The sequence below is a fragment of the Vigna radiata genome, chromosome 5 (assembly GCF_000741045.1).
Source record: "Vigna radiata var. radiata cultivar VC1973A chromosome 5, Vradiata_ver6, whole genome shotgun sequence".
Taxonomy (NCBI): domain Eukaryota; kingdom Viridiplantae; phylum Streptophyta; class Magnoliopsida; order Fabales; family Fabaceae; genus Vigna; species Vigna radiata.
The window spans coordinates 16779048-16803914 of NC_028355.1; the positions used below are offsets into that span (position 1 = coordinate 16779048).

Genomic DNA, 24867 nt, shown 5'->3' on the forward strand with positions numbered 1-24867 from the left:
ACAATAATACATAAAATTTTTTCTTACACTTGCTTTTCTTGAAGCCATTGGACCTGCAGTCATAACAATACCCACAAAATAACTTAGCTTTCGCTTAAAAAGAACAAACCTCTCTATTACAGATTCCATAACAAAAAGTACATTGTTGCACTTACCCAAAATACGCAATGGTCCGACAACGAGAACAAAACACCAAGGTTTCGCGAGATTGACACTGCTATAGAGAACGACAATGGTCCGACACCACTACGGTCATGGTCCGACAACGACAATGGTTGAAGCAAGAGGAGAATGACCCACAAGCGTTTCGCCACACACCCACAACGACCCACACCACAAAATTGATTGTCCGACAACAACAAGACCTCACCGCAACCAAAACGCCTGAGACAACTTCGAGAAGGAGGCCGGCCAAGAGACTGGGAAGACGTAGATGATGGGAACCGTCAGAGAGCAAATGACGAAAATGAAAAATGAAAGAGAGCGCGAAAACAAAAACCCAACAATTTACATTCACCTTTTGCCCCTCAATTCTTTTAATCATCTCATTTTTTAAAAATAAAACAAAACCCAATCAACATTTGACACCTGACCGTTGTTAAAAGAGTGTCAAAATTGAGTGTTAACATAACATTTTCCTTTCTAATATACAAAATTAGTAAAAACTCTATAAAAGGTAAAAGAATAAACCTAAGATTTTATAAGAAAGAAAAAAGAAAATGAGAAATGAGAATACGAGAGAATTTTGAAAGTTATGTTTTGAAAAAACAAATGAGGGTCTATATACCTTATACCTTATGAAAGCCTTTGGTTACGGAAAAGGCATAAAAATAAAAATCTCGACACAAGCGGATAAATATGTGAGTTGGCTACCAACTTTCAAAAACAACAAATTCAGGAAAGTAGGGATTTCAGTATTTATGAGTTGGGAAGAAAAACATGAGCTGCAAATAGAAATTCCCTCCAATCTATTACGGCCCATATATAATAGCCCAATAAAATGGATATAGCAAGAGCCAATAGGAACATAGCATATTAAAACTCTTACAGATAGATAGGAAGACAGACATGTTGGGTGGAGTGTGACACTGATTTGCTTACCAGAGGAACATTGTTTGATGAGCAATGGCATCATCCTTAATGTTACCAGCTGCTTCAATGCTGAGACCATCTGCCACTTCATCCTCTACTTCACGAAGACTTGCTCTCTTTCACCTTGTCACCACTGGTGCTATTGGTACATACATATATACATACATACATCTACCTTCCTTCTCCATTTACTCACAAACTCTTTATATCATTAGTTATAACTTAGTTCTCTGCTATATCATCTGGTTATTCAGCTCTCCCACAATGTAAGCTGTTTGGTGCAAAAGGATCAGATTTGTTAAAAGTAGCAGAGGCTACTGCTGCGGAAAATATAGTCCAGCCAGATAAATTTTTGTTTGATTGGGTTAAGAATGACAACAGAAGATTTCTCCATGTTGTGTACCGTATTGGGGACTTGGAGAAGACTATAAAGTATGCTATACTTGAATTTCGGAAATCATACTTCACTTATACTTCAATGTAAACGTGTGGAATTTGATTACATTGCTGGGATGCAGGTTCTACACTGAATGCCTTGCCATGAAGCTTTTGAGGAAACGTGATATACCTGAAGATAGATATTCTAACGCTTTTCTTGGATATGGGCCCGAAGATTCTAATTTTACAGTTGAACTTACTTACAGTGAGTTCAGATTCGATTGCCACTCTTTTTCTGTGTGATTATTGTGTATGCTTGAACACATAGCAAAATGGCTTCTCATCGTGCTTACTATTTCATGGAGATCACAGATTATGGAGTGGATAACTATGACATTGGAAGTGGCTTTGGTCATTTTGGTGTTGCAGTTGAAGATGTAAGCCTTTTGTGAAAGATAATAATGCAATATTGTTTACAACTGTCACTACATATGCAATGCAAAATACAGAATCGGTTTAATTTTTATTAATCCATTCTGGGTTTTGTTTTCCTTGAATGTGGAAAACCAAATTATCCCAATTGTTAACTTGAATTTTCAAGTTCCTTGTAGTTTATATTTTTTTGGTTGCCAATCTGCCTTTATCTTCGATTAATTTAGTGTTTAGTAGAGGAGTGTTATTAATTCTTATAGGAATTTGACAGCTAAGAGGCTGATAAGAGTGACTTTTAATCTTCATTTGTTGGTACTAAGTGTTAATCTATGCTTTATGATTTGTTCTGAGACTATTAAGATTATTATGGTTGTCTACTGAAACTTCGTAGATTTACAAGAGGGTAGATCTAATAAAGGCAAAAGGAGGAAAGGTTACAAGGGAACCAGGGCCTGTTAGAGATGGCAGTTCGGTAATTGCTTTCATTGAAGATCCTGATGGTTATAAGTTTGAACTTTTGGAGAGAAGACCTACATCTGAACCTCTATGCCAAGTGATGCTTCGTGTTGGCGATCTCGATCGTGCCATAGCCTTCTACCAAAAAGTAAGTGGTTTTTACTACTCTAATCGTGAAGGTTGTTCATTCATCACTAGTAACTTAACTTTTTTTCCTTGTCTTTGTTTGATTTCAAAGGCTGTCGGAATGAAACTTCTCCGCAAGAAGGACAATCCTGAGGACAAGGTAACTTAACTTTTACGTGTGGCTATTTATCAGATGCGTGGCTATTTGAGTTCCTGATATAAATCTCTTCTATATATGTTATAATGTTTTCCTAAGAAATCTTAGTGTGTGATGTGCTGGCTATATAGTGTTTTTGTTTGCTTTTACTCAAAACACATTTTCCAATGCACGTTCAATTGAAACACAGCTACAATTGTGCATTCCATATGACAATTAGACTGCCTAAATCATAAACATGAACGTAGGTCTGTCCCTTTGGAAAACTGTTACTATTTTGGAAGGGTAGGCATTAACGATTTCCATCCAAACGAAAATCCTGGAAGTTTCAGAAATTTAGTTCATGTTTTGCTATTATATGTTAATTATTTTTTTTATTGTTGTTGTTATTGTAAAATGCTTGTTTTGATCATTCTCTGCTGTGTTTTCTTTTCCAGTACACTGTAGCCTTTTTGGGCTATGGTCCTGAAGATAAGAATACTGTTCTAGAACTAACATATAACTATGGCGTTACTGATTACGACAAAGGAAATGGTTACGCTCAGGTAGATTCTGTTCTTTCTGTTTACAAGAGGAATTTCACGACGTTTGTATGGTTTTCACGAATATTTGCTGTATGCATTGTAAGAATTCAATACATTTTGTGTTTAAACAGATTGCAATAGGCACAAATGATGTCTATAAGACTGCAGAAGCAATCAAATTATGTGGGGGGAAGATTATCCGTGAACCGGGGCCCTTGCCTGGTATCAACACCAAGATTGTAGCTTGTTTGGACCCTGATGGCTGGAAATTGGTATCACCTTTTAATCCGTTTTCTTATGTGTTTTATCACTTTCTTTGAGACTTTAACCTTGTCACTGATAAACTTAGCTTACATCCCACTAATGAAGTCATAGATGTTTAGTTGATGAGTATTAGGTTATTTAAGTGTGAGTCTAAGTTCTACATTGAATAAAAATGAGAAAGTTGATTACTAAAAAAGAAAATGCAAACTTATTGTCTTAAAGTTTTAGGTTGAATTTATGTTAATTCTTTACGTGAGTTAAGGTTTCAATTGTGTTGTGTCTTTTCCATAAATCTTTCCTTTAAAAAACTTTCAATGAGTTAATGACAAAGAGTGGAATGGAGCTTAGAAAAATGTGGTTGAGGAGTGATGATTCCAAGTGATCAATCAAGTTCTTTCTCAGAGATTAGTCATCAATAAATTTACAAAATTAGAGATAGATACTTCGCACCAGAATAGTTAATGAGTTAATGGGTGGAATATGTAATGCGTAAGGAGATAGTATAATTGCGATAGATTAAAGATTTTTGTTCAGCACTAAACTAGAAAGGTTTGTGCTTTAGAACTCATATGCTTTAGAATCCAAACCTGTCCACTAATCGTTCTGTACTCACCTTGAAAGACTTATTGTGTAGGATAAAGCACTAATGGAATCCTTCCTATCATGCTTAAGTGCACTTCTAAACCGCTGTCTTTATAACTTGGCTTGTTTATTGCTTCATGCAGGTATTTGTTGATAATGTCGATTTTCTGAAGGAATTAGAGTGACAATAACATGGTTCTAGATTCCATACATCTCCACTGAAATCACGCAAGTCTCAATAATTTTGTCAACGAAACCTTAGAGGAGTACTGTCAAGTCTTCACCTTTAAAAAGAAGTAACCTCCAATCGCTGTGAGAGGCAAAGGGAAAGAAAAAAAAAAAAGGCATATATACAGCAATCCCAATGTCAATCCTAATATATTTTTTTTCATAATGTTACTTTGACACGGCAATTCAACATGTACTGGATACCATCAAGCCAGAACTGTTTGTCTCCTTTACTTCCACATTCAAATTCTATGGTCCTGTCTGTTGTTTTTATTCCAAAGTATGCCCTCTTTTCATTGGTGTCTTCTCTCTCCCTTCCAGGCCATGCTGGGATATCATTGCAAAGGCCGGTCACTATATCTGCCATTTTAGGACATACCATACCTTAATATTGTTAGCAGAGAGTGGCAACTGGCAAGCATAAAATAAGGAGGAGCTATGAATGAAACATTGCTTACATTTCTTCTTTTTTGTGAATGTTCCTCCCATATGTTTGCTTTTCATTTTGACTACAACCTGTTGTCATTTTGTATTAGTGCAAATAACTATTAAATGGAGATAGTGACACAACCAATAGTTTTGATTCTCTTTGATCTGTGAAACGATTTTCGGAGTTAATAGTTTTACAAAATTTACACTATTGGCACAGTGCCACTTCTGATTTCTCAGAAGGCTCCTACCATTATGGGAATCTAGGGAGGATCAGATAAAACCAGTCTCATCGCCTGAGCTGAGAGATTATTTGGGCCGCCATCTTTACAAAAAAATGTTCCATCAAATAGTATTGAGAAACTTGCATAAAACATGCCATGATAATATTTTAGACATATCTGAGCTCGTACTTGATATATAAGTGGGAGTCATTATTAGAAAAATATTGACTGATTGAAGCCTTGAAATTCATGAACATTATAGTTAAAATATGCTTATACATGAAATAATGTATAATTGATTGATATGATGAGATTGTAGGAAGAAAGCCATGCTTAGTTTCTACTTCTATTTATAATTTTTAAGCTGCTACTGCGTTCATTTCTTTGCATTGACAATGTCCAATATTAACTTTTGTTTTCCAAAATTAGTAAAATTTTCTGGTCAGCTATGGTCTTGTATCAAACTTAGAAATTATTGGAGCTCATGCCCATGATTTCTTAATGAATATATGAAATCTCTTCTACCAATACCTGCAAATTTGAATTTATATTGAAAGAAACTTGCTTCCAGTGAAGATCTCCTGTTAATAACAGTTAAAATAGCACGGTTATTGATGTTAAGAATGTAAATTTCTTTGAAAATCTGAAATTCTTCTTTTATTCTTTCCAGTTCTAACTAAGCCATTAACGTAAACATGTTAGTAAACATACCTTTTCTTGTACGTTTGAGAAGTTCTCCTCCTTTAAAAACATAGTCCAGTGCTGTCAAAATGTTTGCTTCTTTGCTTTCGTTACACTTTTCCTCAACTAGAGGAATGGCAGTTGCTCCAGGCCCCTTTTGCAGCCTTGCCTTTAGAGTAGCAGCTCCTCGCAAGGCTGCCAACCACGCATATAGTTCATTATATTGTGTTAATATTTGACAATATATATGTGAAATGAATCCATGACTTGCAGGTTTTGGACCCACTTTCTTTTACCAATATGTTGCTCATTAAGTATAACTGTTGTTCAGTACATTTTAGCTTTAGTTATTTTATGGAAGATAACTTGGTGAAAATGCAGAGTTAGCAGAAGAGTAAAAATGCTTTGATTTATGCCTCATACATGGATCCTGCTTAAATATCACTACCAAGTGATGCCGTTTAAAAGCATAACTGAGTTTGGTCCAAAATAGAGAAATAAACATTAAATTCTGATACCTGTGGCTGCTCCGGCTGTTAAAGTCATAATATCTCCATTGGTTTTTGCATTAATGGCGGAGTTGACTACTGTTAAGATTTGGTCATGTTCAGCTCCCATATCTTCTGCAATCTCAATGCAGTGAGAGGCTACTAAAGCTGCTGCAGATGCAATTGCAGCAGAAGCCAGGGGAGGAGGGGTCTTTGGGTTGGAATAAGGTATTTCAGGTGATGCTGTTGATGCTGCAACCGCCGCAATAGCAGCAGCAACACCAGCCACAGATACCGCAGCATGTAAATGAGCGTTATGGGTCCTAATTTCCTGTTTTTTCCTCTCCTTTTGATCTTTCAACCACCTACCCATTGTCCTCCCTCTTAGCAAACTTCTGTAAAGCTGGTGAGCAATAGTTCGCACCAATAAATAAATAAATGAAACAAATACTAACTAATATCAGATTGATCTGGTATTTGAGCAGAGTTGATGAAGGAAATCATTAAGTTGATTGCCACATACCCCATTTCTGAGTATGTTTTGACTGGAAAGGAATTCTGTACTGAGTGCTTGATGGAGTAAAAGTAAATCCTGTATACATGACATATTGTTATGTTATGAATTTATACACACTAAAGATTCACTCCCAGTGCAAAAACATGTGGTCCGTGATTGTTTGTAACTGAAATCGCAGCTGTTGGCAAGAGAAAGTAAAAAAAAAATTCACTCAATGATGATTGAATTGTTTAAATTTGTACTGTTATATAATTGTGAGTGAAGTGAAGTTCGTTTGGACCACAATAAAAACAGAGAGTCATGAAAGCAAGCTGAGGCCACGTGATAGGCTTCAAATTCTTAACTGAAACTGAACAATGAGCCAAAATGTTTCTTGTGCGTTTATGATCATACTTTTTTATCACATAAGTTAACAAAATGTACCTTCTTTTCGCTACTGTCATTCGGTGAAATTGGAGGATAACAACAGTTAGATAACTGCACAAAATTCTTGCATCAGAAGTTTAGAACCAATATGAAGTTATTAAATTATAAAAGCTACATAAAGAAGCGGCAGTATTAGATTCTTCTTAAAATGAAGAATCCTAGGACCAGAAAAAAGAAAGGTCTAGGTTATGAAAAATTTATTTCCTCTGAAACTCCCTTTTTGGAGGACCTAGAATATCTCCTTTTTCCTTTTTATTCCACTGCAAGCATGTGCGTTGCATAGAGATTGAATATATTTTAAGAGAGGTAACATAGCATTTGCATGATTCCTATTTACATGCTGCATAACCAACTAAGAAGAAAGTGGCTAAAGGAAGAGTTAACGATCTAATTTAAATCACTATTTCAAATTAAACACAGCCAATGTTCTTACATCCTTTGAAGCAGTAGAACTCTTGGTATCAAATTGGTGACCTGAAGGGCAAGAAAGTGGCATATCTATGCTGGTGGAGATCGCAATGTTGGTGCTGTGCAATGCTTTAGAGAGTTCCATGGCAGAAAGACTCCATGATCTAGCAAGGAACTCCATAGACTCAGTTGGAGTATCAGGTGGGGGACAGGATGATGCAGTCCAATCTGCAGGAGCATTCTCATCTATGTTCTCCAGTTGATGGACTGAGCATTTAGAGTTAGACGCTGTCGGGCTCACTGAAATTGAAAAGGAGTTAGGTGCTTTCATCAGAATGAAACTTGATCGTAAGAATTACAAGAAGCTTTAACTCTTTTTTTTGGTCATTGTTTCAAGTTTCTATATATTCATGATAATTTCTAATGCCTCAATGAGAAAATTCAGTGGTTGTGTTGAAATGAAGTTTCTTCATTTAGAAACCAACTAATGTTACACTCACTTGTAAAGCTTAACGTTTCGATCACTCGAGACTCAGCAGATACGGGTGGTGAAAAATCTCATGGCATGAGTGAGAATAGAAGAAGCAAGGACAAGATGATGATAGGACAGATGAGCAACAGTGAGATATTTAACATGAAAATAAGACGTTGTTTCTGAGTGCTTCTAATTAAGGAAAATGAAAACAATGTAAAAGATTCTTAGTGCTGAACAAAAGGACCCAGTTTAAAGGCCACTCATTCTTGTCTCCAACTTAAGCTGTTGCTTTTGATTTCCACCTCTTAGTGGTTCATGCACAAATAGTTAAGGACCTGTTTTTATGGCAGCAGGGTTCATCATTGCTAGGATTCTCCTTTGTCACCACTATCACTTTCTAAAGTAGAGTTAGGGGACCCATATGTACGTTTTTTCTTTACTTTGATAACTTGATAAACATCAAATTAGCATTGCAAATTGGATCCAGGATACAAGTTTAATTGTATTTACAGGACTGTTCTGTTTTTACTGTTTCCCTTAGCATGGAGACAATGTCATTCTTTTGGTTATGTTAATTAAAGCGTACGACACAGGGTGCCTTTTTTCCCCTTAACTACATCTTCTCTTTAATTTTGTTGCTGATTACTACTAAGATATATATAGTAGCTATATTACCACAATTTTTCATTCTGATATATCAATCAATTGGTGATCGTTCAGGGGACCATTCCATAACAAACAAGTTTAAACTATGCAGATTGACAATTACTCCTTAAGTAGAACTCTATTGAAAGAGCCATGCACGAGTATTTTGCAGGGTTTTATATTTTAGGTTTAATAGGTTCGGAGATTCTTATATGTGTGGGTTCATTCCAATTGGATCCTTCAATTTTGGAACTGATCAATTGGGTCCCTTATTTGCTAAATTTGATTCAATTATAATCTTTCAGTTAAATGCAGTTAACGACGATGTTAACTTTTTAAACAGATGGCATGCTGAGGCATCCAGGTGACACCGTTTAAACTGTATAGTTGGATTTTTAACATTTTTAATTGTTAAATATATTAAAAATTGAAAATATAATTAGAAATTATTAAACATATTGCAGCAACAAACCCTAACTTCTCTGATTTCTCCAATTTTGCAGACACGACCTATGACCCCCAATTACCGAGGCCGACACCGACATCCTTAGCGGTAGAGAGCTCAGCGAGGACGTCGCCGTTTCCGTTCTTCCTGTTGCTGGAACACACGGAATAGTATCACGCGTTATATTATTTTTAGTGAAAAAATCATTTTAAGGATTAATTTCATAATTTATTTAAAGGTTTGATGTAGATGTTCCTAGTGGAAGGGTATATAAAGAAAGTAGTTTCACAGAACCAGGTTTGATATTTACTCTCTCTACGAAGTATTGAAGATTAACGAGCCTTTGTTTTGCTTAGTCATGAGTGTAACATCCATTCTGAAAAGTCTGAGGCTGGTTTGAAGTTTTCATATGCCTGCTTCCTCCGAGGGCCACAAGCAGAACCCATCATGGTGTTTTGCAGTGAAGATTACCGTGGAAAAACCAGAATCTTTAGCAACCCTTATCCACTCTGATGCATTGAGCTTGATGGGGTTGAAGACGAAGGGGTGAGTGTGGCCGGAACCCCACTCGGAGTCCGTGAAGGTGTTGGTGTCGAAGTGGAAGAAGAGGATCATGTTTAATATATTTAATAATTTCTAATTATATTTTCATTTATTAATATATTTAACAATTAAAAATGTTAAAAATCTAACTATACAACTCAAACGGTACCACTTGAATGTGTCTCAGCATCCCACCTGTTTAAAAAGTTAACGTCGTTAACTCCATTTAACAGAAAAACTATAATTGAATAAAATTTAGCAAATAAGAAACTCAATTGATCAGTTTCAAAATTGAAGGAACCAATTGGAACGAACCCACAAATATAGGAACCTCCGAACCTATTAAACCTATACTTTACTAGTTTGGAATGTTAAATGTTTGCTTTTTTATAATCCTAACTATACCACATGAATGTTCATTAGAGAGTAGAATACTTGGTCGAGTTCAAAGATTGGATAAACCACCCTTTCAGTGAAAAAAGAAATGGACCTCATTAGTTTCAAATAGCCATGAATTGGATTGACTTATGAATAATTCCCTTGTTGGGATTGAGGTACAAGGTGGTTATATTCATATGATGACAAAACTAACTGTACAAAGAAATGACAACTACTTCGGTGTAGTGAATTCTCGAAAGAAAATCAAAAGAATAGAAAAAATAAAATAATAAAAAAGGTACAATAAGAATGATTGTAGCTTCCCCACACCCATACATGTTCGATTCATCATGATTAGAGAAAAAAATGCAACCCCGCCAAACTCTTACAGTTCAAGGCCTACCAAACAATTACCCTGGGGCCTCGTGTGGGACATCCATCAGCATGCCTCGTTCTTTAAAATCGTCCACACTCCCTTTCTTTCTCTCATTCCAACTCTTCAAATATGACGGCACCAATCTCACTCAGCAACAATGAATCCGACCATACATTTAGTATCAGTGTCATGTGCAGGAAGCTTGTTATGTCACTGTATCATGCTGGTCATTACAGTCTAATATAATGTTCCGCTGGTGGAGTGAAATGAGTACATGACCATTAGCAAATGTGAAAAGAGCTCCAAGTCACACCTTCATAATCCTGTCTAAGAAACAAAGTCCGTGTCTCAGCTAAATATTCTATAGTTATGACATAAAATGTCAAAATTACAGCAATTGGTAACTAGATTAATTAAATAGAATTTCCAAATAAGTTCATGACATCTATGACATTGCTTAATTATATAGCAGGGTTCTAGTTCATATTCTAGATATGTGATTTTCTTACCTATTTGGCGGAAGAAATTCGGCGTAGTGAAGGAATCCAGCTGCTTGAAACACGGGAATTACTCCCAAATACACGACCAAGGTTTGAGGTTCCTGTGGACTTTTCTGGTTTCGAGACATTTCCTGTAGAGGATTTGGGCAAGGCAGAGGAACTAGGTGGAATATTGTTCACACCCTGCAAAAATATATATCAGTCAAGTGAATTTCCTAAGCCGAACAAAATTCAAAATAAAGATCAGTATAATTGAACTAACAGCTCCTAACATGAAAAAAGTAGCAACGCCACCATCTGGAAGAAATTCACAGAGGATAGACAACGAAGCCAGAGGCAGAAATTTCATTGAGGTGACTTACATGTTTCTCAGTCCGAATCTTGGCATCCAGATTCCGAGCATTAGATGGCTTAGGCTGCGCACGTGCACTTGGGAGTTCAAGACTAGCTAACATATTTGTTACATTAACATGAGTTGAATCATTGGCTCCTGAAAAGCGAATGTAAAGCATAGGCATTAGGATGTGACCTAAAGAGCATAGACAGTGTGCGGCAAACTTTTTAGGCTATCTTAGTTCAACACCATTACAGTAAGCAAAAACTAGTTATCCGAGGTTCAAAACAAGACACTCAACATCCCATAACAACAACAATAACAATAGAAACAGTTATATGGGAAATACATATCCACACTGAGTATTGGTCACAATCTTAGCATATCAGAAGTTATTAATTTGTTTTCCGAGACAACTAAGTCCCATGAAAATTGAACCATGTTCTGAAAGCCAGACTAAACCAACCTTGGGTAAAGTTATTGGAAGTGGAAAATCAGTCAAAACCAGTTTACCGTGGTTGATGAACATGCTTAATATGACTTCATTTTGATCTTTCTTGAAAAATGAAAAATCAAACTAAAGTGTTTATAATTTTCCTTTTCTTTCTAGATGTAGACATTTTATTATTAATGGACATTGTTTAGTAATGCTCAAACTTAGATCAAAGTATTATGATATATTTGATTTGGAATTTTATGTACACATTGAAAGTTAAGAATCTAAAAATAATGTTGTATTCTTAATTTTTGAGATATAAAGTTATAATATTATATTTCTTAAATGTTATCTTATCAATTATTTAATTACAACTAATATTTTTCTAATATCTATTCCACTGTAATTGAATTATTAAACCTTGAAGACATTGAAACCAGTCTAGTTTTGAAGACATTGAAACCAACTCACTTTTGCATAAGCACCAATAATTTATTTTTCTTTTAATTTTATTTTAATAAGCGTAAAATGTCACTTTAAATTCCAATTTAATCTGCAGTATAAACAAATCTCAGCATGCAAATCATAAACTTGGTAGAATACTGTTTTTCTAGAATAAAAATATATCTATAATAAAACATCCTTCAATACCTTTGGGGTTTTCCACAACTGCTGGTTCTAGATTGCTAGGCAATGCAGCTGAAGACTACAAATTGTCAAAACAAACTCCAGTAAGAGAATAATATCAGGAAAGTTTAATGTGAAAACTATTAGAAAAAACATATAAATTAATACAATCAATTAGAGACAATTCATTGGAGTAGGAGCAAGTTGTTTCCTCAGTTACGGCAGTTAAGTGAAAAAAGGCTGTCATTAGATGTCCCTATGCTTGAGGATGAAATTTCAAATGGAAAAAAGCATTCCAATTTGGCAAGAAAAACAAAAAACACCATCATTGAAAGGAAACAACTCAAGCCATGTGAAGATATTCAAGAAAGAGATGTAACAGCTATAATGCCAACTTTCATGGAAAAACTAAGCATTTCAACATGAAGTTATTTTTCTTAAGATAAGTGCAGAAAAATGGAGATGCTACTCTTGCTAACACCTTTACTTAAGGAGCAAGTCTGTTAGCTGTTGAGAATAATATCTCTTACTTTGTCAGTCTAGTTTTTCTCTTTTAATAACTATAAATGTAAACATTGTTGATCGATAAAATAAAATATCAAATTCCTCGCTCTTAGTTCAAAATATTCCAATCTATTCTATTTCCTCTTCCGGCCTATTTTATTTTTTCAGCCACAATTCCTAACATCGCAACAGAGAGGGAAGGGGGAGATTAGAGCAGCTTTGATGAAAATTTCCAAACCCAAGAGGAAATACATTATAGCAAGCAATATAGCCAAAGAAGGTACTAACAGATGATTGATTTTGTTTCTTTGTCTGTTGAGACTGCTGGTATTTGAGGATGGTCCAGTCATATATATAGTCGGAATCATATCCTGCTCATTAAGGTCAGCAAATAAAAAATTGTTAAAAAGAGAATATACATATGACACACGAAACCAGTAGGAATATGATAAATGAAACTTTGAAAGCCCCAATATTGGTAACCATGACAAACATTAAGAATTAAATGAGCTAATTCATAAAACTTGCACAGCTTGAAAACTTAAGCTTGTGGAAAAAGAATAAAGAGTGGAAACAATAGACTATGAAAGTTAGATAAATTGTACTGAAGTAGGACTGCTCTCCACGAATTAGTTTTATACTCTTAAGAATAACTTTGTGCCAAAATAAAGATACTCTGATACGAAATGCAGATGACAAGTGGAAAGAGAAAGAAAGGTAAAACACTTGATGGTGTCATTTACATGTCATACTTCTGCATTTAATATGTAGAGAAATCAACGAATATGAGCATTGTCATCTTCAAGAAACAATAGGCTATATTTCAAACTAGCGGATAAAGTATTTGAAATCAAGAATATGATTACCTTCTCGTCTGAACAAATCACTAAACAGGCGCTTCAAGTATCCATAATCTGGGTGTTGATCAAATGTCAAAGATTGGCAATAATGAAAGTATGTAGCAAACTCCACAGGAAATGACTTGCAGAGCACCTAATATCAGAATAAGTAAACTTGTGAGGGACAGAAAACTTCAATAAGAAAATCTACAGGAGAAGAACCAAAACTTAAGGATTGTCATTGCTTCTTCCTGTTTTTCATAACTCTAATTTCCATTTCATGCTCAATTTGCCAACAGAGTCCTTTCCTCTCCCACTCTTGACAAGAAATAGAAAAGGGCAGGGGGGGACTCGCCTTACCGTAACCAAAATCTATTCCACATTTCCACTCGCTAAAGTAGGCCACAGTACAAGGTTCAATGTAAAAGAAAAATAAAAGCTGTATTGGGGCAGGGAGTTCAACTGTTCGATCAAATTGAAAAACGGGGACATACCTCAATGGGAGTCGATAACTTCTTGTCACAGATAGTGTCATATTTTTCCTTTTTGGTGGCAGCTTTCAAACCCTGCCAAGGAAGGCTGAAATGCAAGAACCAGATAGTCAAGACATATATTTACCAGAAAAAAACAATGCCCTTCATATACTTTACATGCACAATTTATTTATTTTTTACACGAGGATGCCCGGAAATTACAATGACTAGGAGAATCATACCTTCCTCTTAAAAAGTACATTAGAACATAGCCAAGAGACTCCAAATCATCACGGCGACTTTGTTCTGACAAAATGAAAAACAATTTGTGAGCACTTTGTAGGTTATGAGTTGTAGTTATAGAGGTAAAAGTTCATTTTGCTCACCAATTCCCATGTGAGTGTTGCAACTTGCATAACGGGCAGTTCCTGTTAAGCTTTTATTCTCTCTGGATGAGTTTATCAACATTAAAACAAATATTAGGCAATGATATCTTTGCTAATTAAACTAAAACTGGTAAGGCACAAGCAACACTAAGAATGAATCAATCAGAAGAATTCAGAAAAAGAAGTATTTGAGATTCCCACAGATCAAAAGTTTGGAAGGCTTCCCATTGCTAAACAATAATATCCGTCCTATTACTTTGGAACAACAAAAAAATACAATATCTATTTTAGAAAAATACACTGCAAGGATGGAGATAGAGGCAATGGTTCAACAAGTTATAAATCTTGGTGATTACAAAATTATAAGTATCAAAATTTTGATCGAAGAATATTTCTTACATGGTATCCAATAAAGAACACTTTGTATACTGTTCCATATTGGTTTCTTGTTAACTTAATTTTAGTTACGTGTCAAGCCACCGTAACATTTAAACAAAATGGTACCATTCAGTTCCACCTCCAAAACTTTGGTAAAACATTTAAAATGAAGAAACAGGAAAAACTGTACCACTTTGGTTAATACGTTATCAAAAGAATAGGCTAATACATATATACTGAAAATCAAAGGGAAAGCTTATTGGCAGAAGGAAAAGCAATCAAACCAATTAACTCTAGAAAACCTTATAAAAAGGACACTGCTAGACCTGGAAAACATTAGTTCATGGCATGAAAAGATAAAAAATGTAAAACAAATCTAACAAGAACAAAACATACCTGTAAGGAATGTGCTTATTTGTGTTTGGATCCCTATATCTTTTTGCTAGTCCGAAATCAATAATATAAACCTGTAAATGTAACAAATTGCAGAAAACATGTAAGAGAACTTTAAGCATCAAAGGAACTGTCGAGAGGAAAACAATCCACCAAAGTTAGCCATGAAATAGAATGAATTTTGATGATGTTACCTGATTTGCTTTCTTCCCAAGACCCATGAGAAAATTATCTGGTTTGATATCTCTATGCAAAAATCCCTTGGAATGCAGGTACTCTATTCTTGTCAGCTGGAGTCAAGGTAACGAATCTGACTTAATTTTCTATTGAAAACTCCCATGGATGCAAGCATTAGCTAAGATGTAAGTTTTAAAGACTAAACTCATACAATAATTTGCAAGAAACATGGAAATAGAATAGTCAGGAAGGAACAAATACAGGTTCCTTGAAAATTTAAGCAATGCAGACATGAATGAGTCGTTACCATCTGATCAGCCAACATCAAAACTGTTTTTAATGAAAATTTCCTCCCGCAATAGACAAAAAAGTCTTCAAGACTCCGTCCCAGAAGATCAATAACTAAAACATTATTGTCTCCATCAGTACCGCACCACTTCATACATGGAACACCACCTAAACTCCAAAGAGCAAGAGAAATTAAAAACATAGCATTACTCTCTGAAAATGTGCTGAGAGCACTTAAATTATCGAGGTGCTTCTTTCGTATAACTTACTTCCTCCTTGAAGAATGCTATATAACTTTGCCTCATACAATAGTTGTGGATGTTTGGTTCTCTTGTTTTCCTACAACATCAGAACACGGCACCATAAATCACAGTTAGACCATACGTATTGATTCCTGAACAAAAAGAAGGACAAAAACAACTGCAAACATCCTACAAGCAATAGTTTTAAAAATTTCACCCAAGCTTTCATATCCCAACACTTATCCCCATCCAGCACGCTCATGCTGGAGAAGCACACATGAAAAATAAAAATGAGACTCAAACGATAAAATTAAGAACCTATTTTCCATTTCTATTCCCAGTTTCAACTAATAATTACATAAACATCAAAATATTGACTTCATTTCTTGTTTCAGAAACATTTGTATTAACATTCCGTTATTTTTTTCACTATTTTTATACAAATACTTGTCAACAAAAAAAAATAAAGCAAAAGAAAAACGATATTTTTCCGGTCATTCGTAAAAACAAAGATTGAACCTAAGCAGTTCCTACTCTTTCCAATATTCAACACAAACGAAATCTGAGTTAGATGATTAAGAGGCTGAAACCCAGAAACAATAAAAGAAGACTTACCATCTTGATGGCAACAATCTCCGAGGTGTCCATATTTGAGGCTGAAAAAAAAACGGAAGCAATGATCAGCATATGCATACATACACACATATAGATATAGATATATGAAACAGCAACAAACGATGCCTCCCATATTATCCCAACATACTCAATCCAGTTCAAAAAAATAAAAACGAAAAGGAGAAAGAAAGACACGTGGTGGTGGTGACCTATATAAATTTCTCCAAATGAACCGCTTCCGATTTTCCGACCAGTCTTAAACTTGCCGCCGATGACCCTGTCCATGGTTGCTGAAAGGGAGAAGCTGTGTGTCTGCGTGTGAGAGAGTGAGAGAAAGAAGAGAACACAGAGATTGACGGAAGAATGAAATTGTGGGGTTAAAATGATCGAATGGTACGGTTTGGTTTTGTTATTAAAGTTGGAGCTGACCTGTCCAATCGAAGGAGCTCAACCTCAGCTCAACAACATTCCTGTGCTGTGCTCTTACCTAACTCCATCACCACAACACAACATAACATAACATAACCATCCTCCTAGTAACAGTTCCAACACGTGTGCAATCTCCAAAACACGCTTTCTTTCTTTCNCCTGCCACATTTTCAATATTTATATCATGTTATCATCCATTTTTTATTTACACCTAAAATATTTTTTACGCGGTTATCTTATTACAGGGATGCTTCCATTTTTAAATTATTTAAAATACCAAAGTTGAAAGAAAAATAAATAAATAAATAAATAAATAAACAAATAACCGACGCTCCTTTGTTTCTGGTTTAGAAACATTTAATATTACTTTTTCTTCCACCTTTATCTTCTTTGGATATACTCAAATCTGACTCAGCAGGATCTAATAATTCAAACCCTCAATTAATGCGCTTTTTCCCCAATTCTTTCTTCCTAATTCCTATGATCAATCAATAATTAATAATTATTTTTTATTAGTGGCTACGAACATTAATACTAACAGCATAACGGTAACGGTCCTCTTATTATATTTTTATTAATTGTTATAATTCATAATCATTAAAATTGATATTAATATATTAATGACAATATTTTTTCCTATAGATTCTTTTGGATAGGGAATTTCCAAACTGGATAAGGCTGTCCATGGAATTCAGGGTCGAAACGTTGTTACAGCTCTTTATGACAATATATGATAACAGTCAAGTTTTACAAATAATGTTTGAAATTATAAAAAAAAAAAATTAATAAAGACACAGTCAATGTCAACGCACTCGTCCTTTCTATTATTATTAGTTTAAATTTTATATGTTTTTATTTAAGGAAATTATATAATTAATCTACTACAGACATTTTACCTCTTCCTTACAAGCCCCTCACATGGTTCACCTAAATTTAGAGAGCTAGATTATCTGAATGTGGTATTGTTATAAATGAATATATTGGATATGTTTAATACGGTTCCACCAAAATAAAATACTATTAAACATTTTACTGAAAAAATATTTATTGACTTTATTATGAGAGATAAAAACCTATGTTTTAATTCAAAATATTAGCAATATTTTATTTGAGTTTTATTATATTAAAGAAATGTTGCAAAAGAAAGTATTGAGTGCAGTGGTCAAAGAAAGCATGCTGGTGGTATGCTTTTGATTATAATATTTTACTTAAAAAGTTAAATGCGTGATTTAACTGACGAGACTCTCACGTCACGTCATGCGTGTTAATGGATCAGCCCAATTTTATTTGAAGGATTCGGCCCGACCCAAGTTTTTGTGGCTATTTTTTCTAGTGGAAAAAACTATCTACACTTTTTGTAATATAAAAGATAAATAAATTTCAAATTATTCATGACAGCTTTTATTCTGGGATCTGTTATTTGTTTCAAAAAAATAATTATTTTACAATATGCTTTTTACATTTACAAAGAAATTCATGACAGCTTTTTACATAATGTATTTAGATATTTGAAAAATCTAAGCCGCATTTAGACATTAGATGCATCTAAGCACTAGACACATGGCGTTAAATGCTTCTGAATGTTATATATGTCTTTTTTGCATTAGATGGTCGCATGCATTTTAAACTAAAATTGAAAACTTTTGAAAACATCATAATATTTCTAAAAAGGAATTTTAAAATCAGGAAGCAAGCAAATTATTGTCGAAAATAATTTGTGAAATAAGGAAATACACATGTTGAATTTTTAAAATGTAGTAACATATAATTTAATAAAAATTCTATAAGACTATGTTCAAAAACAACATTTTTCAATAATGTATATTTCTCTGTAAGTTGTATAAGATTACTAAAATGCTAATCAAATATACATTAAAATGCATGTGTCCATCTAATGCAAAAAAAATAAATAAATAAATAAAATCTAACACTAAAAAACGTTTAACGCCTAAATGTGTATAGTGCTGAGATGCATCTAATGTTTAAGTGCGGCTTAGATGTGTCAAATGCTTACAAATTGTGTCTTAATTACGCATTTATAAGAATTATGTCCAATAAGCTTCATAGCTAAAAATGTAATAAAAAATTACTCTTCTAAATACATGTAATAATAGTCGTAAGACGAGATTATTATGTATGACCTTTTCTCGTGCTCTGTTACTGCCAACAGAAGGAAGCAAAATGCTGCATTGTTTGGTGACGAATGTGCCTTCTTTTTTTATAGGTTTAAATCTTTAAATCGTTCCTATTTTTGGGACTGATTCCCAATTTCATCTCTCAGTTATTAAAACTTCCAATTTGGTTCTCATAAGAGCCAATTTGAATGAAATTGACCCTTTCCGTTAAATAAAGTTAACAGCGTCAAATATTTTGCCAGCACAGTAGAAAAGGCGTTTACTTATGCGCAGGTGTAATGAAACGTGGCATTGAGCTGATGAAACATGGCATTTTACAAAAATTAGAAATTAAATTACTTTTTGGACAGTTTAAAATGAACTCAAATATGAGATTCATATTGCATTTTTCATTAAGTTCAGAGGATTTGGGTTTTCGATAAGGGAAAGGGCGAAACCTGAAGAAGCAAAAATTGTGAGCGGATTGGTCTGTGTTCGTCGTTGACGAAGATTGGGAAGCTTGTGAAATTTCGAAAATGTCCATGGGTCATTCTTGTTCGTCATCCACTTGCAATGAGTGTGGAAGAAAGCATTTGCGCTCTATCAGCTCTCGTGGAGATGGAAGCTGGAACAGAAATGATGGTTCGATCATATGCCATTGTGGAGAAAGCTGTGTGTTGAGGACTGCAAAAACTGTTAAGAATCGAGGCAAAAAGTCAAGTCCTCTGATTCCCATTCATCATTAAACCAACTCGAATCATCAATCTCATCTTCTTCACTATCTGACTCAGATTCATGTAATAAAGGTTCAACCTCAACCTCCACTTCAATCTCATTCTCGGGTAAATCACACTGCACATTTATGTCTACTAGCCCATCATTATCATCACGGACTTCTACTTCTATATCGTCCAAGTCTTCTACATCTAAGTCTTCTACTTCTATTCTGTAAGCCTTCCCATGTAACCTATCACCCTCTTCCTGCACTTCCTCAACCACAACTTCATCAACTTCCACTTCAGATGCTTCCTCAACCACAGCTTCCTCATCCACAGCCTCCTCAACCACAGCCTCCTCATCCACAACTTCCTCAACCACAACTTCCTCACCATCCCCTTCCTCAACCTCAGGTTCCTTTCCCTGCACTTCTAAGTCTTCTGTCCTCTCAGCATCACCTCCTTTAACCTCAGTTTCAAATCGTACTAACCTTCCACCGATATTAAAATCGTCCCCTCGAAGAGCTCGAACCACTTGACGCAAACTTGATTTTAATTTTTAATTTTTTAAAAAATCCATGTTTCATCAGATCAATGACACGTTGCATGACACCTGTGCATAAGATAACACCTCATTTACTGTACTGGCAAAATATTTGACGCTGTTAACTTTATTTAACGGAAAGGGTCAATTTCATTCAAATTGGCTCTTATGAGGACCAAATTAGGAGCTTTAATAACTGAGGAATGAAATTGGGAATCAGTCCCAAAAATAGAGACGATTTAAGGGTTTAAACCTTTTTTTTATTTGTTTGCCTCCGTCTATATAAAAAACTTAGAATTTTGATTCTTTCTTAGTCTTTCATTCCAAAACGGTTTATCATTCCAAATCCTGTCATGTGTAGATAAAATAAATTTCAATTTACATATAAATAAAAATTATATTTTTATAAATAAATTTGGAAGATTAAGTTAGATTTAAATTATTGAATATAAAAGTTGGTTAAAATTGAGAAGGAGTTAATTTTTTGATTTAAAAAGTGTGAGCTCGTGTCCCTCGAGCTACAAACATGGAAAACAATTATTATTACAACCATTTTGCATTTGTCGCAACCCAAGTTATTACCATTTCTCGAAGCACCCTCTCTGATTAGTCAGCTAATTAATTACTATTACTTCCCTAATATATATGGCAAGCAGTTTGACATCGGAGAAATCAACATCGAGTTTTGGAGTAACGAGACGACAAAAGCATCATCATGTGTTCATATTCTCTTCATCGTTACTGGTAAGTACTGTACTCTACTTTAAATGCTGTTATATTTTCAGTATTCTTAAAGATACCAAATCTTACATTACTTTGTTTTTTTTCCCCAAAGAATCTATATCTAAGACTCTTAACATAGTTATAGGCATCATCTTCTCATCAAACTATCAACTTCATTTAAGCTCTTTCTTCATGCTTCTGTTTAATTTTCCTGTCAACTTCAAGATAATTTATCTAATAACTTTCTCATTGTTGTTTATTTTTATTTTAATACTTTTTTATTATCTATAGTTTTTTTTTATCTATTATTACCTATTTGCTATTTTCCAAAGATAAAAATCTATTTTCGATTCTGTGGAGATAAAAACCATAGTATTTTGAATTTATTTTATTTTATTTTTTATATATGCAGTTGAAATTAAAAAAAAAGTAACATTACAAATTGAAGGATCTAATGGTATATTAATTACATGATGTTATGTAAAAATATACACAATGAAAAATGTAAAAGAGAAACTAACGCAACTATATATGATTTTTAAATGCGAAATAAAAATAAATAAAATTCTAAAACTAATAAAAATTTAAATTGATAATACCCATTAGATAAACCAATTTAAATTAAATGATTTGCCTAAAAAAAACACATATACACACACGTAACAACTTCACCCACGTTACATATTCTGCGGTTGGTAAAAAGTTGATGGAAAAGAGACAACATTTGTACTGAAGTGCATGAGCAACACACTGTTTGGATCTATATTTGGAGAATATATGAACATAGAAAAATATGTAGAAGTTATTAAGTGATGCAAAAGCACTTACAAAATATCATCAGCTTATAAAATTAGATAGTATACTGATAAGTTATTCCTACAAAACTTATGATGTAAAAAATTGATCGAATGAAACAATCAATTAAAAAATCTCCTCTAATATTCTCAAAAACAAGAAAATAATAGACAATCATGAAATCTAATCTTCAACTTACTAATAAATTGCACGTATGCTTTTATTGTAAATATTTCACTCTTAAATTTATTAATAGATATTAGCTTTATAGGTTATTTTCTAAATCCACACTTTCAAATCAAGTGAAATTTGGAGAAAACAATTAAAGTATTGAGCTAGGTTTGTACCTCATTTGAGAAGGAAAATATGAATGAATGAAAGAATTATTTCCCATAATTGTTTCAATATGGTGTTAGAGCAAATTTTTTGATCCTTTACTATTTTGTCTTTGTTGTCTGTCGGGGGCCGACCGTCATGACCACCGGCAGTCCCTAAAAATCTCTTCTTTTTTCTTGAATTTTTTATTGGATCTTTTTCTTCTTGAATTCTTCTTGAATCTTTTCTTTTTGAAGCAATTTTTTGAATTCATCTTCTTGAATCTTTTTCTCTTTAATAATTTTCTTTTTGAATTCCTTTTCTTGAATCTTTTCTTCTTCAATATTTAATCAATCATCTTCTTGAACTCTTTCTCTCAAATTATTTTAATTCTTTTACTTGAATCATCTTTTTCTTGAAGTTTTTTTTACGTGAATCTTTTTCTTTTTTAATTTCTTCTTCATCCACTCTTCTTCATGAATTTTTCTTCTTAGCTTTCTTGTTATTGAATCTTCTTGTTCTTGAATTTTCTTCTTCTTCTTGAATCTTCTCTTGCTTAATCTTGTGTTTTTGATTTTTTTTTCTTTGACTTGTTGTTTCCTTATCAAGACACTGGTGAATTTGGTGCCTAGTGGTTGTGCCGTTGGCATTCCTCTTCTCTATTTCATTATCTTAACCTTGGCTCATAGTGGGAGGAGGGTTTGGAGAAGATGGACAGAAAACCCAATCAAAAAGTGTTGCAGCTTCTGTATTTGATATTCTTGATCGAAATCACAAAGTGATGACTCTGGATTCACATTGGAACAAGTGAAGGGAGAGAATTAATTTAAAAATGTTAGTTTCGACTCCATGATGTTAGACGTGAAAGGGTGTTTGCAGAAATCATTAACACGTTGGACATGAGTGATATTCATGTGTCAACGTGAGGGGGAGTGTTGAAGATAGAATTTGAATTTAAATTATTGTTGCACTTAGTTAGGAATAAGTTTTAAATATTTAAAGTTGTTTTCTGTTTTTAAGTTGTTTCCTATTTTTAAGTATACGTTGTTAATATTGCTTGTATAAATGTACCTCATTTGATAAGGAAAATATGAATGAATGAATGAAAGAATTATTTTCCATAATTGTTTCAACAATGATAATAAGAGATGATAATGGTAGTATAACATAAAACTAAACGAAAGGAATGTGAGAATGAATAAAAGAAAAGGAAATTATGCAAACAAAGTTTTAGTATATTCAAATTTCTTAAATTAAACTAAAAAATGTAATATTTTTAAATGTAGTACTTTTAATTTTGAATCAAACTGTAATATTTTTAAATTAAAAAACTAAAAAATGTAGTATTTATCCATTTCATTTATAATATAGATTTTTTCATAAACAACAAAATTAAAAAGTTTATATGAGTCAAGTCGGACTAAAGGTTGAGATAAATCAAGTTAGACAAAATGTTGAAATATGTTGGAATCGTAATTCAGTTAAATTTAACTGTGGTGGACACATTTGAAACTCAAAGTCAAATTCAACTTAAAATCGACTTAATTAGGTTAGGAAGGCTACAAGCAAATTTTAATCAAGTTGGTCTCGACCGAAATTCAACTGAATTGATCTCTATTTAATATTAAACAAATTTGATTGAAACAACTACAGTTGAAACTTGTTTGATTCAGTCCTAATAGGAATTCAATTAAATTTGACCAAATTAGCCTTGATCTTAGTTGAATTTGATGGAGATGACCATGACTAAAGTTTCGTCTAATCCATAGTAACCAAACTAAATTGTAACTTTAAGATTTTCAAACAACTAAAAAAATATAAAATGAATTAATTTTAAGTTAATGAGTAGTGAATTAGGCTATCACTCTAAATGTTTAGTTTTCAAAAACTGAATTATAAAATAATACAATTCAACTTTTATAGTAAACAATTAATTTTTTTAATTCAATTTAGTGTCTGATAATTCAGTATACTTAAGTTAATTTTCTCCATTTCTACTAAAAATTGAAGTATCCGTATCCGGACATAAAATGCACCTATTTTTATATATTGCACATTTAAATATATATTGCGCGTGAGAGGAATTAGGGATTTAGTTAAATAACACAAGTGGATTATTTAAAAGATTTAAACCAATTAACATCATAATTAAAAGTTAGTAAAAATATAATAATTAACAAAAGGATTTCAGTGATTAAAATATATATTAACAAGATTTAATATATAATAATATTAAAATAATTATATTAGTTTATCTTTAATGTTAAAAATCACGTGTCTCTTTCATTAATAATTAATATGATAATATCAATATATACATATAAGCATATGATTATAATTCTGGATCCTATGAATGTGAATTTCTATGATTAAGAATCCTATCAAAAGGATTGATTTTCAATAATTATTTACAAAAAGAATATATATTGTCCTTTGTTTAAGTTATTTAACATTTAAAATTTAAAAATAAATTCTAATTTTATATATTTAACTATTAATTTATTGCAAATATTCTGAACCAAATATTAAAAGTGAATCGGATGGGCGTTTTGTCACCTATTTTAACCATGGTAATAAAACAGAAAATATAGCAATGTGTGACCTCACCTTCTCCCTCTGTATTGCCAACCCACATAGCACTATGATCCACGGTGGCACGAGCTCTGTAAAGTTTGACAATGATATTTTAACACCATTTTTTGACACTATTTTGATACTGCACACGTGTCAAGATGTGATTGGACGATTTCAAATTAAAAAAGTTG

General features: G+C 33.3%; 3 protein-coding genes across 4 annotated transcripts; 1 reads left to right on the top strand and 2 right to left on the bottom strand.

Moving 5' to 3' along the window:
* The first annotated feature begins 1033 nt into the window (after positions 1–1033).
* Positions 1034–4345, top strand: LOC106762435 (probable lactoylglutathione lyase, chloroplastic). Its single transcript, XM_014646343.2, has 9 exons — positions 1034–1237; positions 1347–1524; positions 1611–1735; positions 1843–1907; positions 2294–2506; positions 2597–2644; positions 3079–3186; positions 3297–3437; positions 4155–4345. Exons 1-9 carry the CDS (start codon positions 1126–1128, stop codon positions 4194–4196), a joined length of 1032 nt encoding a protein of 343 aa, XP_014501829.1. The 5' UTR covers positions 1034–1125; the 3' UTR covers positions 4197–4345.
* LOC106762434 (VAN3-binding protein) lies at positions 4226–8319 on the bottom strand. The gene is made up of 9 exons (XM_014646342.2): positions 7913–8319; positions 7438–7712; positions 7002–7055; positions 6585–6653; positions 6092–6464; positions 5604–5768; positions 5424–5473; positions 4698–4755; positions 4226–4599 (listed from the first exon to the last, which is right to left on the bottom strand). Coding segments are annotated over exons 1-9 (1245 nt in total). The 5' UTR covers positions 7914–8319; the 3' UTR covers positions 4226–4399.
* Positions 8320–8914: 595 nt separating this feature from the next.
* LOC106762453 (casein kinase I) lies at positions 8915–17023 on the bottom strand. 2 transcript variants are annotated; one of them, XM_014646375.2, is made up of 16 exons: positions 16896–17023; positions 16676–16778; positions 16467–16507; positions 15879–15948; positions 15629–15777; positions 15339–15434; positions 15148–15218; positions 14374–14435; positions 14230–14293; positions 14009–14093; positions 13542–13668; positions 12964–13046; positions 12196–12250; positions 11137–11264; positions 10784–10957; positions 8915–10601 (listed from the first exon to the last, which is right to left on the bottom strand). In XM_014646375.2, the coding sequence occupies exons 2-15, from the start codon at positions 16749–16751 to the stop codon at positions 10784–10786; spliced, it is 1281 nt and encodes a 426-aa protein (XP_014501861.1). In that variant the 5' UTR covers positions 16752–16778; positions 16896–17023; the 3' UTR covers positions 8915–10601. The 2 variants fall into 2 exon arrangements, with proteins under 2 accessions (XP_014501861.1, XP_014501862.1); XM_014646376.2 differs by having other exon boundaries at positions 8915–10597; positions 16676–17014.
* Between the last annotated feature and the right edge of the window lie 7844 nt (positions 17024–24867).

Coding starts and splice junctions, on each gene's coding strand:
- LOC106762435 (XM_014646343.2), top strand. CDS start 1,126: ATGGCATCATCCTTAATGTTACCAGCTGCTTCAATGCTGAGACCATCT. Junction 1,238..1,346: donor TGTCACCACTGGTGCTATTG/GTACATACATAT, acceptor CTGGTTATTCAG/CTCTCCCACAATGTAAGCTG. Junction 1,525..1,610: donor GACTTGGAGAAGACTATAAA/GTATGCTATACT, acceptor GCTGGGATGCAG/GTTCTACACTGAATGCCTTG.
- LOC106762434 (XM_014646342.2), bottom strand. Junction 5,474..5,603: donor TCTCAAACGTACAAGAAAAG/GTATGTTTACTA, acceptor TGTTATTAACAG/GAGATCTTCACTGGAAGCAA. Junction 4,756..5,423: donor ATATAAATTCAAATTTGCAG/GTATTGGTAGAA, acceptor AAATGACAACAG/GTTGTAGTCAAAATGAAAAG.
- LOC106762453 (XM_014646375.2), bottom strand. CDS start 16,751: ATGGACAGGGTCATCGGCGGCAAGTTTAAGACTGGTCGGAAAATCGGA. Junction 15,778..15,878: donor TAGCATTCTTCAAGGAGGAA/GTAAGTTATACG, acceptor TTTGGAGTTTAG/GTGGTGTTCCATGTATGAAG. Junction 15,435..15,628: donor TGATGTTGGCTGATCAGATG/GTAACGACTCAT, acceptor CCTTGACTCCAG/CTGACAAGAATAGAGTACCT.